The 15782-nt window shown below is 43.4% G+C and overlaps 1 protein-coding gene across 1 annotated transcript in view; it reads right to left on the bottom strand.

Moving 5' to 3' along the window:
• Positions 1-9141: 9141 nt before the first annotated feature.
• SPEF2 (sperm flagellar 2) overlaps positions 9142-15782 on the bottom strand; it is a 164928-nt gene continuing 158287 nt past the window's right edge. Inside the window, exons 35-36 of the mRNA XM_060091629.1 lie at positions 15651-15773; positions 9142-9231 (exon numbers count right to left, since the gene is read on the bottom strand). Of these exons, the coding sequence (XP_059947612.1) occupies positions 9142-9231; positions 15651-15773 (213 nt within the window). The remainder of the gene's footprint in view (positions 9232-15650; positions 15774-15782) is intronic.

The raw sequence follows: 15782 nt of genomic DNA, 5'->3' as shown, positions 1-15782 counted from the left end.
AGTTTGTGCACTGTGAAAATGCAACCAGCTGAGAGGAGAGTGAGGGTGAGCTCTGTTAGCCCTGAACTAGATCTGCTGTGGCCTGCCATGGTGCCATATCAGGCTGCAGGAAGGGGTGTCTCCCAGACGGTGGGTGCCTGGTGCCATACAAGCTAGTGGTGGCCGTGGCTCAGGGTGTATTTGAAGCTGTGAAATGTAGGGCTTGGCAACAGCCTCTACTCTTGCTACCTCGATCAGCCCTCTGACTTGCTTGCAGTGAGCCCCTCTGGGAAACCTGACCATGGAAAACTGATAGGCCATGGGCCACACGCAAGGCCCACGAATGTAATCGTCTGGCTTACACAGAGTTGACCCACACAACGTTTTAAACTATTTGAACTAGTTGTCAATATTTACAATTTAAGAGATTCTGCATGAGGATCAGAATTTCTGGCTTCCCACGGCACTGCCAGGTAATATTTGGTCACAGCCAATTAGTGTGTGACAGTCCTCACCGTGCCCTGTGGCCTCTCCGGCACAGAGGATGAGTGCTAATTGCTGTTTATCATAGTACTTGTGCTCTGTTCTCTGGTAGTAGAATAAGGAGAAGTGAAATCTATCCTGTGCTGTCTTTGAAAAGTGGGAAAATTAAAGATAGACTAAGAAGCCATTACAAAAATATCCTGACCTGCTATGTATTCTTTAAATACCTGCCAAGTCCTTCTAGCACGGCTCCTCTGCAGTTGAGGGCTTAGCTTGGGAGGTGTGTTCTGGGGCCTCATCTGTCCCTCTGCCCTCAAGTGTTTTTGTCAGGACAGAGGGTTTAGACCCTTCCTGCTGAACTGGGGGGTTAGATCACATGCGGTCAGGTTGAAGGTCAGAGAGAGAGATACCGAGATCAGACATATGGAATCTGAAGGGGGGGGGGGGTTGCCGAAGGACAGAGAAATTGAGAACACAGACATACCACAAAAAAGTCAGGTATGTAAGTCAGTGGCACCAGATTGCATAAGGCAAGGTCACTGGTGGCAAATTTCTATCAGTAAGGAGGCATTGCTCAAAAGACAGAGGGCTGAATCCTTAGCTGAGGGAATTATTGGGAATTTTACACATGTGGTTATACCTTGGGATGCCTCTACCTGACGCCCACATGACAGAGAAGCAGCGTGGTCCAAGGCTCAAGGGCAAAGAACCTGGAAACAGATTGCTTCTCCCCCAGGTAGGAATCCTAGCCTCTTACTAGCTGTGCAAGTTAGGTGAGCTCCTTACTCCCGTCATGCCTTAGCTTCCTCTGCTTTATAATGAGGATAGGTATATACCTTTAGATTGAGGATAGGTATATAACTACATCCTAAGGTTGCCTATAGATGAGAATTAAATGAGTTAATTCTTAGAAAGTGCTTAGAAGAGTGGCTGGCACTTGTCAAATACCCAAGAAGTATTTATTACTACCAGCTTGCTATCTCTCCCACCACCCCTAGGAAAATGCAATATTTAGAAACATGGTTATCAGCTTGGAGGAAGTTGTCCTCTGAAAGAAATAAAAGCAGCATATTTTTAGAGTTACTCCATTCAGAAAGAAGTTGTAAAGTTCTCCTGGAGCATGAGACGCTAAGAGATGTCTTCCATCCAGGGCACTCTTTCTGCGGACACTTTTGCAAGGAGCGTGGTGGCAAAGGCTCTCCTTGATTTATAGGAGCTTTACCGTGAAAGGGGCTCAAAAGGCGGTGACATTGGTGGGAGAAGGCTCAGCCCTCGCCCTTGGGAGTCCATGGCACAGTCTGCCCTATGCAGAACACAAGGATGTTGTGGTTTCAGCCTGGTTTGTGGGGCGCATAACAAGGTGAGGCTGTTTCAGACAGCGCTCAGTGTCACTGTCTCCCTGCGGTTAGCCGTGAAGTGAGCAAAGACACAACAGTGTTTGTTTGGAGCTCAAGTGCTCAGAGTGCTGCTTTGAGCCCTGTGAGGCCCTTGTGGGGCTTTGAACTGTGGCCGCAAGACGCTAGTGGCATCTCTTTCCAGATTTGTTTTGACACACGCTTGAAAATAATGTTTCCCTCTGTCCTTCTGCTAAGAATCTGACAGTGAATGTGCTAGTAAATTTGTTTAGCCCTGGCTCAACAGAATCTTTGGTGATACCTTGAGTAAGAGAGGATGCTCTAAGTCTGTATTAGAGAACATGGCAGAGAAAACTTTGGAGGTGGAAGGAGCTATCCAACAGGCAACGTAAATTTCTTACTAAGTCAAACGTGCCAGCTAAGTACAACAGGAGACAGAATAAGTTGCAAAAGGTGTTGGAAGCAGAGTTACGGCACCTTTTATTTAGAGAAAAAAAGGGTAGGAACAAGGGAGGAGCCTGAGGGAGCCCAGACAGTGGGGGTTGCTGCACTGACCTGTTCAGGGTTAGACTAGGCTTCCAGTGCTAAAAGGAGGTGATTATAATAGGATTCTTGGTTCTCATTAGCTTCGTGAGTCATTCAGCCTCTAGCAGATGTACCCTGATGTCATTCAGCCTCCCTCCTCCAGAGCTGCAGGGGGCCATTTGGGGAGGAGGAAAGTGACCCTCCTTACACACACACAGACACAGACACAGACACATGTGCGCACACACACACACACAAATAATATTGAAAAGATTAAATCGGTTCTCTCCACAGATCTAGAATAAGGGACATGTAAGGTTGTAGGAACATCTTTACTGTAAAAAGGTACTCTACACCTGCTAGAATTTCTGTTAAAAGGAGACATTTCTCTTCACTCATTAATCCATTTCGTATTTCTTGAGTATCTAATAAGTACCAGAAGCCATGCTGAGGGAAGTTGTGTCAAGTTGAGTCTGAGAAAAAGATGATAAACATAGAAAGAGAGAATCAGATTCTAAATAACATCCTAAGAGATGTGGAATCTATTTGATAACAAGGAGGCAGAGGGAAGGATTTTAAACAAAAATGTGACATGCTTAAGTAAAGATTCAGAAAGATTATTTTGTGAACAGTGTAGAGGCTGGATTGGAGTAGAACGATGGAGGCTTTGGGAGAAGATACAGAAAGTAGGGGGGTCAAATGAAGACCATTACAAGAGTCTAGAAGGAGGAGTTTGAGGGATTTTGAAATAGGGTGGTGAGTGGGCACTGAAAGGAAAGGAGAGATATTTGTAAGAAGTGATCAGTAAGATGGGGTGTGAAGGGGGGAAAAGGATGCAGAGACAAGGATACAGCCCCAGTTCTGAGAATAGGAGGCCAGGAGAACCACAGGTGCTGCCATTAGTATAGCATGGGAGGTTGGGAGGAGAAGCTCTCCCAGGAGAACTTCAGAGATGGGCTGGGCCATCTAGTCATCTAGCCAAATGCTTCGTCCACTGTCTGTATCTCCTCCACTTCTATTTAATCCTCCTTTAGGCAGCCCCAGGCTGGCCTGCACAGGATAACAGCTAAGTGGCTGGAGTGTGGTAACGGACACCATGGGTAGGAATTCTAGTGCAAGGAAATAGGGGGTGCTCACACAGTGGGATGAGCCTGCTCAAAGAGCTTTAAAGAAAGGAGAAATGCACACACGATGAAGAGCGCACTGAAAGGCCTCTTTGGAGAGATGGAAGTTGGGGTTGCAGAGCTGAGGAGCTGACTCAGTAGAGGTAAAACTACAGTCGGAGGAGGACAAAAGGGTAAAGTTCTAGGTTCCCTTCATGGTACCGCATGGTACCCTGCATCTGTCAGAATACTCCTGGCAACAGGGAGCTTGTCGCTTCTCATGGTCAGCTGAAATCTGCCACGCTGCAACATGCACCACTAGTGTTGGTTCATCCCTGGGGACCACAGAGAAGCTACTTCATCTGGACAGCTTTTCAAATAGTTGGAGATGGCTCCTTTGTCCCTTACATTGGAAGTTTCTCTACTTAAGGCTAAGACTATGGGATTTTGAGTTTCCTCCCTTCTGAATATATATATATATATATATATATATATATATATATATATATATATATCAGCTCCTCTGCATATATAAACTCCTGTGCATATATTCAAGTGTGTGGCCAGGAACTGCACACAGAATTGTCGGTGAGGTCTAACCAGCACCAATCAGAGGAAAATCAGCATCTCCCTTCTTACCAATGTTGCTCTGAGGACACTGGACTCTTCAGGGGACACAACACACAGCAAATTAGATTCAATTCAGTTTGACCAAAACCCTTCTGTTTTTATTTTTAAACATTGCTAAGTCACACTTCTTCCATCCTGGGCTTATGCAATTGGTTATTTGTAGTTCAGGTTGAACAAACTAAGTAAGAGGATGGCTTTGGGTGTTCATATTGGGTTCCTAGTCTATGTCTATAATTTACCAGCTGTGTGACTTTGGGCAAGTTACATAATCTCTCTACTTGTCATTTCCATTATGTGTAAATGGCCATCTTAAGAGTACTTACTTCACAGAGTTATGAGACTAAATGAGATAATGCCTGTAAAGCACTCAGCACGGTGCCTGACTCATAGTAGACCTTCAATAGTATTAGCTATTATTACCTATTGTTATCTATTGTTAATATCCTAACCTTGTTATTGGGTCCTCTTTTTCTTATTAAGCATAATTTAATTCAAATTTCTTCCAACGTTGTGCCAACCACAATTATAATTCACATGAATTCTATCTCTCTCTTTGAATTTCTTTGTTGATGTTTTGTAAATCACAGAAGTAAGAGAGACATAGTCAGTATTTCCTGTAGCTAACAGCCCATTAAGGGAGAGGGAAAATAAATAATTCATGTCATGAACCTCCTGTGTTTGCGAACATCACTCTACTGGTTACAAATTCACTTGTCCTTCAGTCCATATTTGTTTACCTTGTTCCCAAGAATAGCATGAAGATATCATAAATAACCCCGTAAAATGTCACATTGCTGTCCAGAAGGGGGCAACTAGGATAAGATTCAGATGCATCTCATAGAAGCGAGAGCTGGAGAACATAGTCATATTTAGTGCCCAAAAGAGAGGAGGTGGTGCTAATAGTGGGAGATGTTGAAGAGGGTGACAATTTGGTGTGTGGGTTGGATGAGGGTGGAGAGAAGGTGGCATGGATGACGTGAACGTCCACTGAGGCCAATGTTATGTTGGCAGCAAATGATTCTGGAAGTAGCTATTTCAAGCTGTCCATGCTGATACCTCCTTGACCTATGATTTAGAAGAAATAGTGGCCCCCTTTCGGGGTTTTTCTCATGAATTAGTCTAAGATATCAGTCTTTGTTAAAGAGGAAGAAATGGATCTTTGAAATAAATGGACATTGACAGCCAGGCAAGAAGGAGGAGGAGACCTATTCAGGGGAAGAAAGAGAAGAAAACTTCACGGTAAAGTAGTGAACTTCCCCAGCTTCACTGCTCTCTCATTCATCTTAGGTGTGCTGGAACCCTAACCCTTTGCCTGTACCATGCATTAACGGACATTTTGTTTCCTTGACCATCTTTACCCAGGTAATCCCTTCACTGAGACATCACTGGTGATATATTTATTTTAGAAGAAAATAGCATCAGCTTCCCTTTCTTTTCATAGGAAATACTATCTTATTTTTTTTTTTTTTTTTTTTTTTTTTTTTTTTTTTTTGCGGTATGCGGGCCTCTCACTGTTGTGGCCTCCCCCGTTGCGGAGCACAGGCTCCGGACGCGCAGGCTCCGGACGCGCAGGCTCAGCGGCCATGGCTCACGGGCCCAGCCGCTCCGCGGCATGTGGGATCCTCCCAGACCGGGGCACGAACCCGTATCCCCTGCATCGGCAGGCGGACTCTCAACCACTTGCGCCACCAGGGAGGCCCCTATCTTATTTTTGACAGTTTTAAAATGAGTTCTGGGTGATCCCCGAATCTTGTAACCTAACATACACCAAAAGTGCAATGATGTACCTCAGACCATGGCCTGGTAGAAAGGTTGGCTCAGCTGTTAATCATGAGACATGATGGCCTCTTGAAGGTTGGCTTTCCGAGATTGGTATTTGGGTTGACTGTACAGAGTCCTGAAAGGGATAGCCTCCTTTGGGAGATTTAAAATCAGATTAACTCTTTTGTTTTAAATTAGATGAGGACTTGCAGGGGAGCATAGGTGCTGCCACAGGAGAGGGCAGACAGTTCGAGACTCCAGGAGTTTCCCAGGAGGGAGTGAGAGCCTTCCTGTCTCAGGGCTCTGAGACCAGGACAGCTATGTCACCATGTAAGTAGACAATACACATGTACCAGATGGTAGAATTGGGTTATAAATAGAATACAAAAACATATTTGAAAGATGAATTTAATAGGGTTATATGTAAATACCTGTACTTTAATATTCTTAAAAAGTGGCCTCTGTTAAGACAGGTACAAATGTGGTTGAACTAAAGCACATGAAAGGCTTAAAAGCTTTAGTTATTTGTAAGTTTAATATAAGTCATCAGTTTCTTTTGGTTACCTCAGACTCCTCACAATCTGCAGGTGTGGGTTCATGTGTGTGTGTGTGTGTGTGTGTGTGTGTGCGTATGCCCATACACAATGGCTTTGACATACTGGACTGCATTAAGAGAGGTATCTTGATGGTGTATCCAGAGTCCAAGATCAGAGAGTTCAGATCCATCTCACAAAAGCAATAGCCGGAGGACATGGTAATGTGCAGGGGAAAAGCATCATCAGAATGATCTGAAGATGGTTGGGCGTTCCCTAGAATTATGACTTGGAAGGCTCTTGGGGAGAGGAGCTTACAGTACATTCTTTCTTCTTCTGCCAGAATCCCATGCAGTCTCTGCTTTCAGTGTGAAGTTCCACCCTTGCCTGGTCCAGAACCTGCAGTGCGAGAGCTCCATTTACATCTCTAGGTCATATTCCACCACCAGATCTGTTCCATGCTGCTGATGACTGGAGACTGACATGGTGGCAAATACCCATCAGGGAGACCTTTGTGTGGGTTGCTCTCCTACTGTTCAGATGAGATAATGGGCCTCAGGAGGGAAATTCTGCAATTTCCTTCATTAACTACACTGTGCAAGAACATTATTATGACAAGAAATTACAAGGAAATATAAGGTATTATTACAGAACCATTATCTCCGTTTTTAATTTTTTTTCTAGTGCAATGTAATGTTGCCTTGTCCTCTTCAATCCTTAATAAAATGTGGGTTGGTTGGCTGCCTGTGTCCTTATCATGATATCTTATTTATTTGAATCCTATTTTCAGATGTTCCTCAGCTCCCTTCTCTAGAATAACTAGAACTATGAGTGAATCAGCTAGTTGAAACTGTGAAATCTCTGGCTGGGTTTCTTCTCCAACTCCTAAGCTTCTGCATCACCATCCTCCATCATCTTGAGGACAAGGGTTCTGGGAATGGGACCCACAAGAAGCAGATTTAGGCAATGTGTCACTCTCAAGAAATAGAATATAGGGCTTCCCTGGTGGCACAGTGATTGAGAGTCCGCCTGCCGATACAGGGGACACGGGTTCATGCCCTGGTCCGGGAAGATCCCACGTGCCGTGGAGCAGCTGGGCCCATGAACCATGGCTGCTGAGCCTGCGCGTCCGGCGCCTGTGCTCCGCAATGGGAGAGGCCACAACAGTGAGAGGCCCGTGTACCGCAAAAGAAAAAAAAGAAAAAAGAAATAGAATATAATTCTCACTGACAATTGAAATTGTCTTTGGATGGCTCATTTTTTCAGTGATCAATCAAAATGTGATACCTCTACACGTTTTGCACAAATGTATTATAATGCAACTTAAAGCTGGCTATGATTTTAGTCTTAGGTTCAGGAGTATAGCAATAAAGAAAATACACAAAATCCCTTCCTTCATGGAGCTTACAACCTAGTGGAGTGACAGACAAACAAAAGAGTAAACATGCATTTGTCAGATGTTGATAAGTGCAATGGAAAAAAAAATTAAAGTGGGCATGAGAGGTATGGGGATGGTGGGTTATTTCTATGTTGTATTATGTGTTGAGGGAAGGCCTTGCTGACAAAGTGGCATTTGAACAGAGGCCTGAAGGAAGTCAGGGGACAAGCCATGCAGATATTTGGGACCAGGCAGAGAGAAAAGCAAGTGCAAAGGCCCTGAGGCAGGCATGTGTCTGTTGTGTTCCAGGGCCAACAAGGTACAATTGTTGCTTAAGCAGAGAGGGCTGGGGGAAAATATTGGGAAATGAGATCAGACAGGCAGCAAGGGGTAAAATCAAGGTGAGGACTTGAACCAGACTCTACATGAGATGGGACTCCAATAGAGGGTTGGAACAGAGGGGTGACATGAAGGGTCCCTCTCTTTGGCTTGGATATGTTGAGTTTGTGATGATGATAAGCCATTCCTGTGGTAATCAAGTGGACAGTAAGAGAGAAGTTTGGATTTGGGGGGAAGACGGGAATAGAAACTTCAGGTTTGTCCCCATAAAGTCATGGAAATGGATGACTCATCCAGGAATTGACTGTGGACAGAGAAAGCTGAGTGTTAGGGCCCTCCAACTCTTAGAGGCTGAATAGAAGAGGAGGGTCCAGCAAAGATCCACAGAAGGAGCAGCCAGTGAGGACCCAGAGGGGGTTTCACAGAGGCCAAGCCACTGAAAATACATCAGTGCTCACCTAAAAATGCAACAAAAACAATAAAAACAAAATCACTTTCTTCAGATAAGTATCACTGAATTTGAGTCACTAATTTATACAAGTGCTATAATTGTACCTCTATCTATACAAGAAACATATTCTATTAATAAAGAACTATGAATAGATAATAGGATCATGACTGTACCAGCAGCTGATAACGCAGCCTTCTCCTTGGCTAGTGAGATACACCTTGGAATTTCACGGAGCAAAAATGACAAACTGTATGCAGCTATGCTGCCCTGACATGGAGCTCTGGGGGAATTTTCACTGTATCTGCCTAATGTAGATACTTCTCACAGGGACTGTTCATGACTTAATGTGTATGTTTATATTTGAACATATTGTTCTGGTGCCTTTTATTTTCAGAATCACTTCAAAATGCACTCCTTCTTACTTTGGATTTTTGCTTGGAAATTTAAAGTTTATTACAGAATATTCTCCGAGTTAAGGAAGACTCCCTTTTCTGTGCCCCTCATAGCCTGGTAGGGGTCATTTCTACACTTATGATGATAATGTATACAACAAACACCATGTTTACATTTGATGCTTGGAAGATTCATTGCCCCTCTCTTGTCTTCATTTCTTTTCCTCTGTGAGTCTTGAAGGAGACTTCTCTTCATCACTTCCTTGTACATGCTCACTCCTTTGGAGAATTATTTTAACATCCTAAGAGAAGAGATTCAAAGAGAAGTCACAAATATTAGTAAATGAGTTAGAATTAATGATCACCTAATATGTGGCAGTGATTAAACAGTAAGTTGTTTTTATTTTTTCCTTTGAGAAAATTGTGCTCTATTTAGCTTGAATCCTGCCTTGCAACTTACTAGTTGTGCCCTTGGAAAGATAACAAAGATCTTGGAGATTCCATTTCCTCATCTAATAATATCTAATAACAGAGTTGTCATATCAGAGTAAATAACATTTGTAAAAGCAGAGTTTGTCAGTAATGGGAAAGGCAAAACATTATTTCCCTATCAATCAATAACAAACAGTATCCACCTTCTATTTAAGGAAAAGTCTAATGCCAAATTAATCATGTCTACAGATTTGTAGAATTTTAGAACAGCAGATTATTTTGAGGGTGGGGGGACTATCTCATTTCTGTATTTTTTTTAACATTAGAGATTGAATGATCTGTTTCTTGTCCACTTAAATACCCAGCTATGTTACATTTTAAATCACAGATGTTTGTAAAATAAATTTAAGACATGATCACAATGTAGAAGGGGTACAAGCACATGTGAAAAATGTAGAATTATATTTATGCAGTTTCTAGTTTTTTTTTTCTTTTTTAGGCAAGTGCTTTAAGAATATGTTTCTTTTCTTCAGAGCTGAGTTCCAAAGGTTTCTTTCTTTTCTTTTTTAAAATAAATTTATTTATTTATTTATTTTTGGCTGCGCCGGGTCCCCGCTGCTTTGAGCGGGCCCTCTCCAGCCGCGGCGAGCCGGGGCCACTCCTCTCTGTGGGGCGCGGGCTTCTCATTGTCGTGGCCCCTCCCGCCACAGAGCACAGGCTCCAGGCACGCGGGATTCAGCAGCCGTGGTGCGCGGGCTTCAGTACTTGTGGCTCATGGGCTCCAGAGCACAGGCCCAGCTACTGTGCGGCACGTGGGATCCTCCGGGGCCAGGGATCGAACCCACGTCCCCTGCACTGGCAGGCGGACTTCCAACCGCTGCGCCACCAGGGAAGCCCCAGAGGTTTCTATTTGACCGTAGTCATTTCACTCATGAAAACATGAGTTAGTTCAGTGTCTAAACGGACCCCTGCTGAGGGACGCACACATCGCTGTACCAGTCACTGCCAGGAACCACAGTGAATCATTTTCTTGAAGGAGCTTGTTCTTTGAAAATACAGATCTCCTACAGCCAAAGGTCAATCTTAGGTGAGCTAAGGGAAAAAGAATAGCTGCTCGCCCTTGACCATTCTGGTCCTACCCTCCACAGTTCTTACTAAGATGTCTTCTTTGCATAGTATATTGTTTGTAAATGGCTAATGCTGACTAGGGACTGTTAACTTGGAGATTAAGGAATGAGCTGTCCTGTGATTACTTGACACTCCAGAGCAAGGGGGAAAATTATAAACTCTAGTATTTAAATCAGATTGGCTAGACTTATAGCTGAAATCAGGGGCCATAGTTTTCAGTAGCAGTTAGTGGAGAAAAGCCTGAGAGAGTCTGGAAATGTTTGACATGGGTGCCTTGAAAACACAAAGTGCTGAAGCAGCCATCATGTTTTGTTATAAACATAAAGGAGATGGTTGGAGTATATCTTAAAGTCAGATACCTTGAAGACTGTGTCCCTTCCAGTTACATTTATATTTATAGATATTTTGCCCTCACGTAATTGGGTCCTGACTCATTTGTTTCAAAGAAATTCTCCTGTGACATTATGATTTTAACATGAAAAGATTTATTTTTATCTCCTAGTGAGTGGAACCCTTAATTTTAAGGCTGTATGTTTGATGTACCGGCTTGTTAAAAGAAATCTACATTTATTCAGCATATGTTTGCATCACAAGAAACTACATTGGCTGGATTAGTATAGAAAAATCCATTGTCCACTTATACTTGTAAATCTATTTATCAAAGGAAATTAATTGACTTTCCTCACTAACCACCCAGTGACAGTGTCCTCATTGATCTTGTTACATTTAACCAAAGCATTTTCTTAACAATTTAGGAACGTTCCTTGAAAATAACCTCTCTGTAAAAGATCTATGAAACTAAAGTTAAATAAGTGACTTTAGATTAAATAACTATAAAATCCAACACAAAATCTGGATCTTCTGCATAGGAGTTGACCACATGGGACTTCCTGGGACTTTGGTTTGGACCCTCTGTCATCATGGCACTGCACCAGTGAAAGACTCCTTTCTTTCCAAAGAGCAGACACTGAATTCAGGAGTTGAAATGCCAGCTTTTTAGTTCATCCATTTACAATTTTGCACGGCTCAGAAATATTTCCTGTGAACAGCAACCACCAGCAGACCAGCAGTAATAATTATAGTAATAATAATTACTATGTATTGAGTGCTTTCTATCTACCAAGCACGGAGCTAAGCACTTTATATGGATTAAGCCATTTCATCCATACAAGGACCCTGTGAGGTATGTTTGATAATTAACCCTATTTTACAGATGGGGAAACCAAGGCACTATGAGGTCACTTGCCCAAGGTCACACAGTTCGTAAGTGTGAACCCAGTCAGCATGGTTCCTGACTCTGGTCTCCTAACCACAAAGCCAGGCCACCCGCCAGAAGGAGCAAAAAATACAACATATCAAAACAATTACGCACACTCGCTTTTTTTTCACATGTATTTAAAATGCGTGCTGCTTCCAAACATGAACCTTGTAAACACAGAGCTGTTAGGCGACAACCTTCACTTCCCACTGTTTATAGCAGCAAACAACATTTTAACCTGAAAAACCACACTCTAGTTTTTGCTCTACTTATCTTGAAAGATCTTCAAATAACATCACTGTGGTTAAAGTTCATTTTAAAAATGTGATCTATTTACTTGTACATGGATATCTGGAGCAAAAAAATGATGACAGGATGAGAATGTTGGTAACTGAGTCTTCAGAGATTTTTTTTTGCTTTTCCTTTCTTTCTTTTCTTTATTTGCTGAGTGAAAATGAGAATATAGCCCCTTACTGGAAAGGGAACCTCTTTCCTTTTCGCACATCACAGTTAGGCTTTTCAGGTCCAAGGCTCAGCTCTCCTTGGGTCACAGTCAGATGAAAGCGCCCGGATTAGATGATAGCAGGTGGTCCACCACCCTCTCATGAGATTCCAGGGTGGAGTAACAGGGAGGAGATGTGAAGGACCAGGATGGGGAGGGTTGAAGAAGCTAACTCAGCAGAAGCACCTTGGCAATGAAGGAATGAACCATTGGGACAGACAGACAGACAGAATGATGAACTCTTTTTCTACTGTTAGAGTATCAGGTGATACCCGAGACATGAGGCTGGTTCATGGGAGGTCAGATACCCTCCAGCTGCAGGGCTCTCAGCCAGAGGGGTCTGTGCACCAGAGAGGATTTGGGGAATGAGCAGAGGTCATTTTGGTCATCAATGCATCAAGGTGCTCCTGGAATATAGTGGGCTGCAGCCCAGAATATCACACATCCTACTACAACGGAGTCGGTCCTGTGCTGCTCAAAAATGTCAGGAGTGCTTCAGCTGGAGTGCAAGTTGGTGAAACTCCTTCCAAAATGAGGGAAATATGCAAACTAACAAGAGCCCTGTGGACTTCAGCTTTCCATGGGCGTCAGAACACATCTTCACGGGACTTACCTTCGAAGGCAGTCAGTCATCTGTTGGTGGGTTTCTTTTTTCAGGAAGGTGCCAATAGAATCTTCTCTGCAAGTCAATCATATTCAGTCGTTCTAAAGTCTCCAGAAGTAAGAATGTTCCCCAAATCGTCCTGACTTTGTAGGGAGTTCTTCTCCCATTATAGGAGGAAATAAGTGTGGCATCGTTTTAGGGTCCTAATTGTTCTTGGTAATGTAAGATAAACCCTATTATATATAATTATAAGGATTTGAAAATTATTTTACTGGCTTAAAATAGGAGGGCTGTTCCCTGAAATGTGGAACAGAATGCGTAGGATGAAATGCAGTCTTAAGTGATGGGCTTCTGGAACACACAGAAGGACGGTTGCCCAGAGGAAGGCAAAAGCAGGGAGACCCCCACGGCTGGCAGACGGCTGCCCGTCCTTTCTGTGACACCCACCCACCCACTTCTCTCCACCCTTTGTCTAGTTCTTTTTTTTCTTTTTCTTTGTCTAGTTCTGATGTGCTCTGTTCCCACTAATTCCAGGGTCACACTGACTTATCCCCTCCTCATCCTAAGTGGGGAAGAAAGCTGGTCTTTATTGACGAAAGTATGGAGTATAAGATGCCAAAAAGGGACCTGTGACATATCAGTCTCAATGTGAAGAGTAAATATTTGTGGGATGTATGAGTACAATGACTTAGAACATTGCCAACCACATTTCCAAATATGTTGGGCCTGTTTAAATAAAGAGACACGAATAATTTAAAAAAGAGGCCCGTTAAATGTAGAGACATAATGATATGATATGCTTAAGAGGCAAAGAAACACTTAGGGATGAAGAAATTCACATCACATCATGCCCCTGCTCAGAAGCCTAGCCATTCTCCACCGCTTTTCAAATTGAAACTAAATTTCCCCATGTGACGTCTGGGGTCTTTGCAATCTGGCCTGATCTTACTAATTCAACAGGATCACTCCAAGCCCTTCACAGCCTGCTCTCTGCTCTTCAACCAGTGGGGTTCCACTCCTCCACGCTGCCCGGCTTCCATGCCTTCCCCCCGGGCCTCTCTTTCCACCCAGGATGTGGTCTCCTCTCCACCCCTACAGCAAAATCCGCATAGACCTTCTCTCCCCACCCTCTCAACTTTCTTAAACTCCAGCCATCTTTGAAGACTCAGTTTCTAGCACAAAGTCCTATGTTTTGAATTCCTGTAATTTTGCGCTTGGGTGTGGTTTACCTTCTATCATTCTGTTATTGATTTAATTCCTGTGAGTAAATATTCTGTTGCTGACAGAAGTGGAATTTGCTTGGGAGCAGCAACTGAGTTTGGTACTCATGTTTCTGTCTCCCATGGAAACTTATTTTACTAGCCTCAGTGGTAAGTGCTCAGTATTGAATAGATATCCTAACAGCCATCGTTTCTGTAGTACTTGCCATGTGTCAGATACTGTGCCCAGTGCTTTAGAGGCACCATCTCCTTTAATCCTTTCCACAACCCTTTGAACTAGGAATGGGTGTTATCCCCATTTAACAGATGAGAAAACCAGGGTCAAGAGAAAGTTAAGGTCAGGTATCTAGTGAATGGTGGGCCCGAGATTCAGTCCCATGACTTTATGATTCCAGAAACTATGTTCTTAAATGCTGGCGTCATACTTCACTACTGAAAATGCTTAGTGTCTGCCAGCTGGTTAGAAATCCATTTCAGTTATTGCCAACAGAAGTAATAAAATGTAAAAAGGATCATCAATTTAGAACAAATAAATGTAGGTACAAAGATCTTTAAGTCTGGATAGTCTGATTTCCGGGCATAGCAGGTTATCACTGAGGGGTCAGGAGAAACGCCTCTTAGATCACTTGCATCTTATCAAAGTGAAAGTGTTTTTATCTTAAACTCAGCAAACTCTTTGTAGTCCAATAAACAACTAACAGGAGGCAAATAGGAAGACTTCACGCTGTTAAGTGTGTGAGGCTTGTGAGAGGGTTGTAGCAACCTGCCACACTCTGAAAGGGGATCACCCCCTGCTTTCTGTAGCCCTTACTGTTGGGGACCCGGGACTTGCCCGGTGGGTGCACATTCAGCACGTGTGTTTGAGATGTGCGTGGTTAAGGTAGCTCTGAGACACAGCTCTTCCTTTCTTCCTTCCTTTATTCTGCTGACTTGGTCCAGTCTCTTTAGGTTTTGTCCTCAGTTTTCCCATCTTGAACAGTTTCTCTGAGGGAACCCTCACACATTCCTTCTTAAGCACTGTCACTGCATGAGCTACAGAGACAATGTGTACCATGATTAGAGTACGGTGAATAAATCAGCACTTGGTTGGGGATCATGGTCCCCTTAGTTCTCTTTGGCAGGGGGACTCTATTTTCCATACTCTTCAATCATAAGCCAGGGCCCTTCGATGGCTGGAATAATGTAGAACATGAATATTGCCACCCACCCAGCTTTAACTGCCACCTACCTCCAGCCTTCTGGGGTAGACCCAAGTCCTCAGAGTCCCGGTGGGGCAGCTCCATGGTACTGGTGGTCCTATCTGTAGTACTAATAGTATTATCCATATACTGATTGTCCTATCATGGTACTGAGGTACTGATAGTCACCTCTACTCTGTCTGAACTTGCTGCCATTTGGGTATTGAGGGCTGGCCTTTCTGGCCTGACACTGTTACCAGTTGAGCTTCCTCAGACCCTGTCTAGCCTAGTCCAGCTTCTTCCTTCCGTCTGCCCCTCCACATTTGTGATATCCCACCAAGCCCTGAACCTGAACTCAACCAAATTAAGACTGTGTTAAGACCTTTGGGTAATACTCACGGGGATTTTATAGTCTGGATAACTTGAAATCAGATCTTGAATAAAAGGATGCTTCAGAAGAACAGCAACTTCAATTGGCTCCAGATTCTTGGAACCTAGGTCCTGAAATACTTTTATGAAGCTCTTAAAAGG

The sequence above is a fragment of the Mesoplodon densirostris genome, chromosome 3 (assembly GCF_025265405.1).
Source record: "Mesoplodon densirostris isolate mMesDen1 chromosome 3, mMesDen1 primary haplotype, whole genome shotgun sequence".
Taxonomy (NCBI): domain Eukaryota; kingdom Metazoa; phylum Chordata; class Mammalia; order Artiodactyla; family Ziphiidae; genus Mesoplodon; species Mesoplodon densirostris.
Note: the sequence above shows the minus strand (reverse complement) of the source record. Positions and strands in the feature narration are given on the sequence as shown.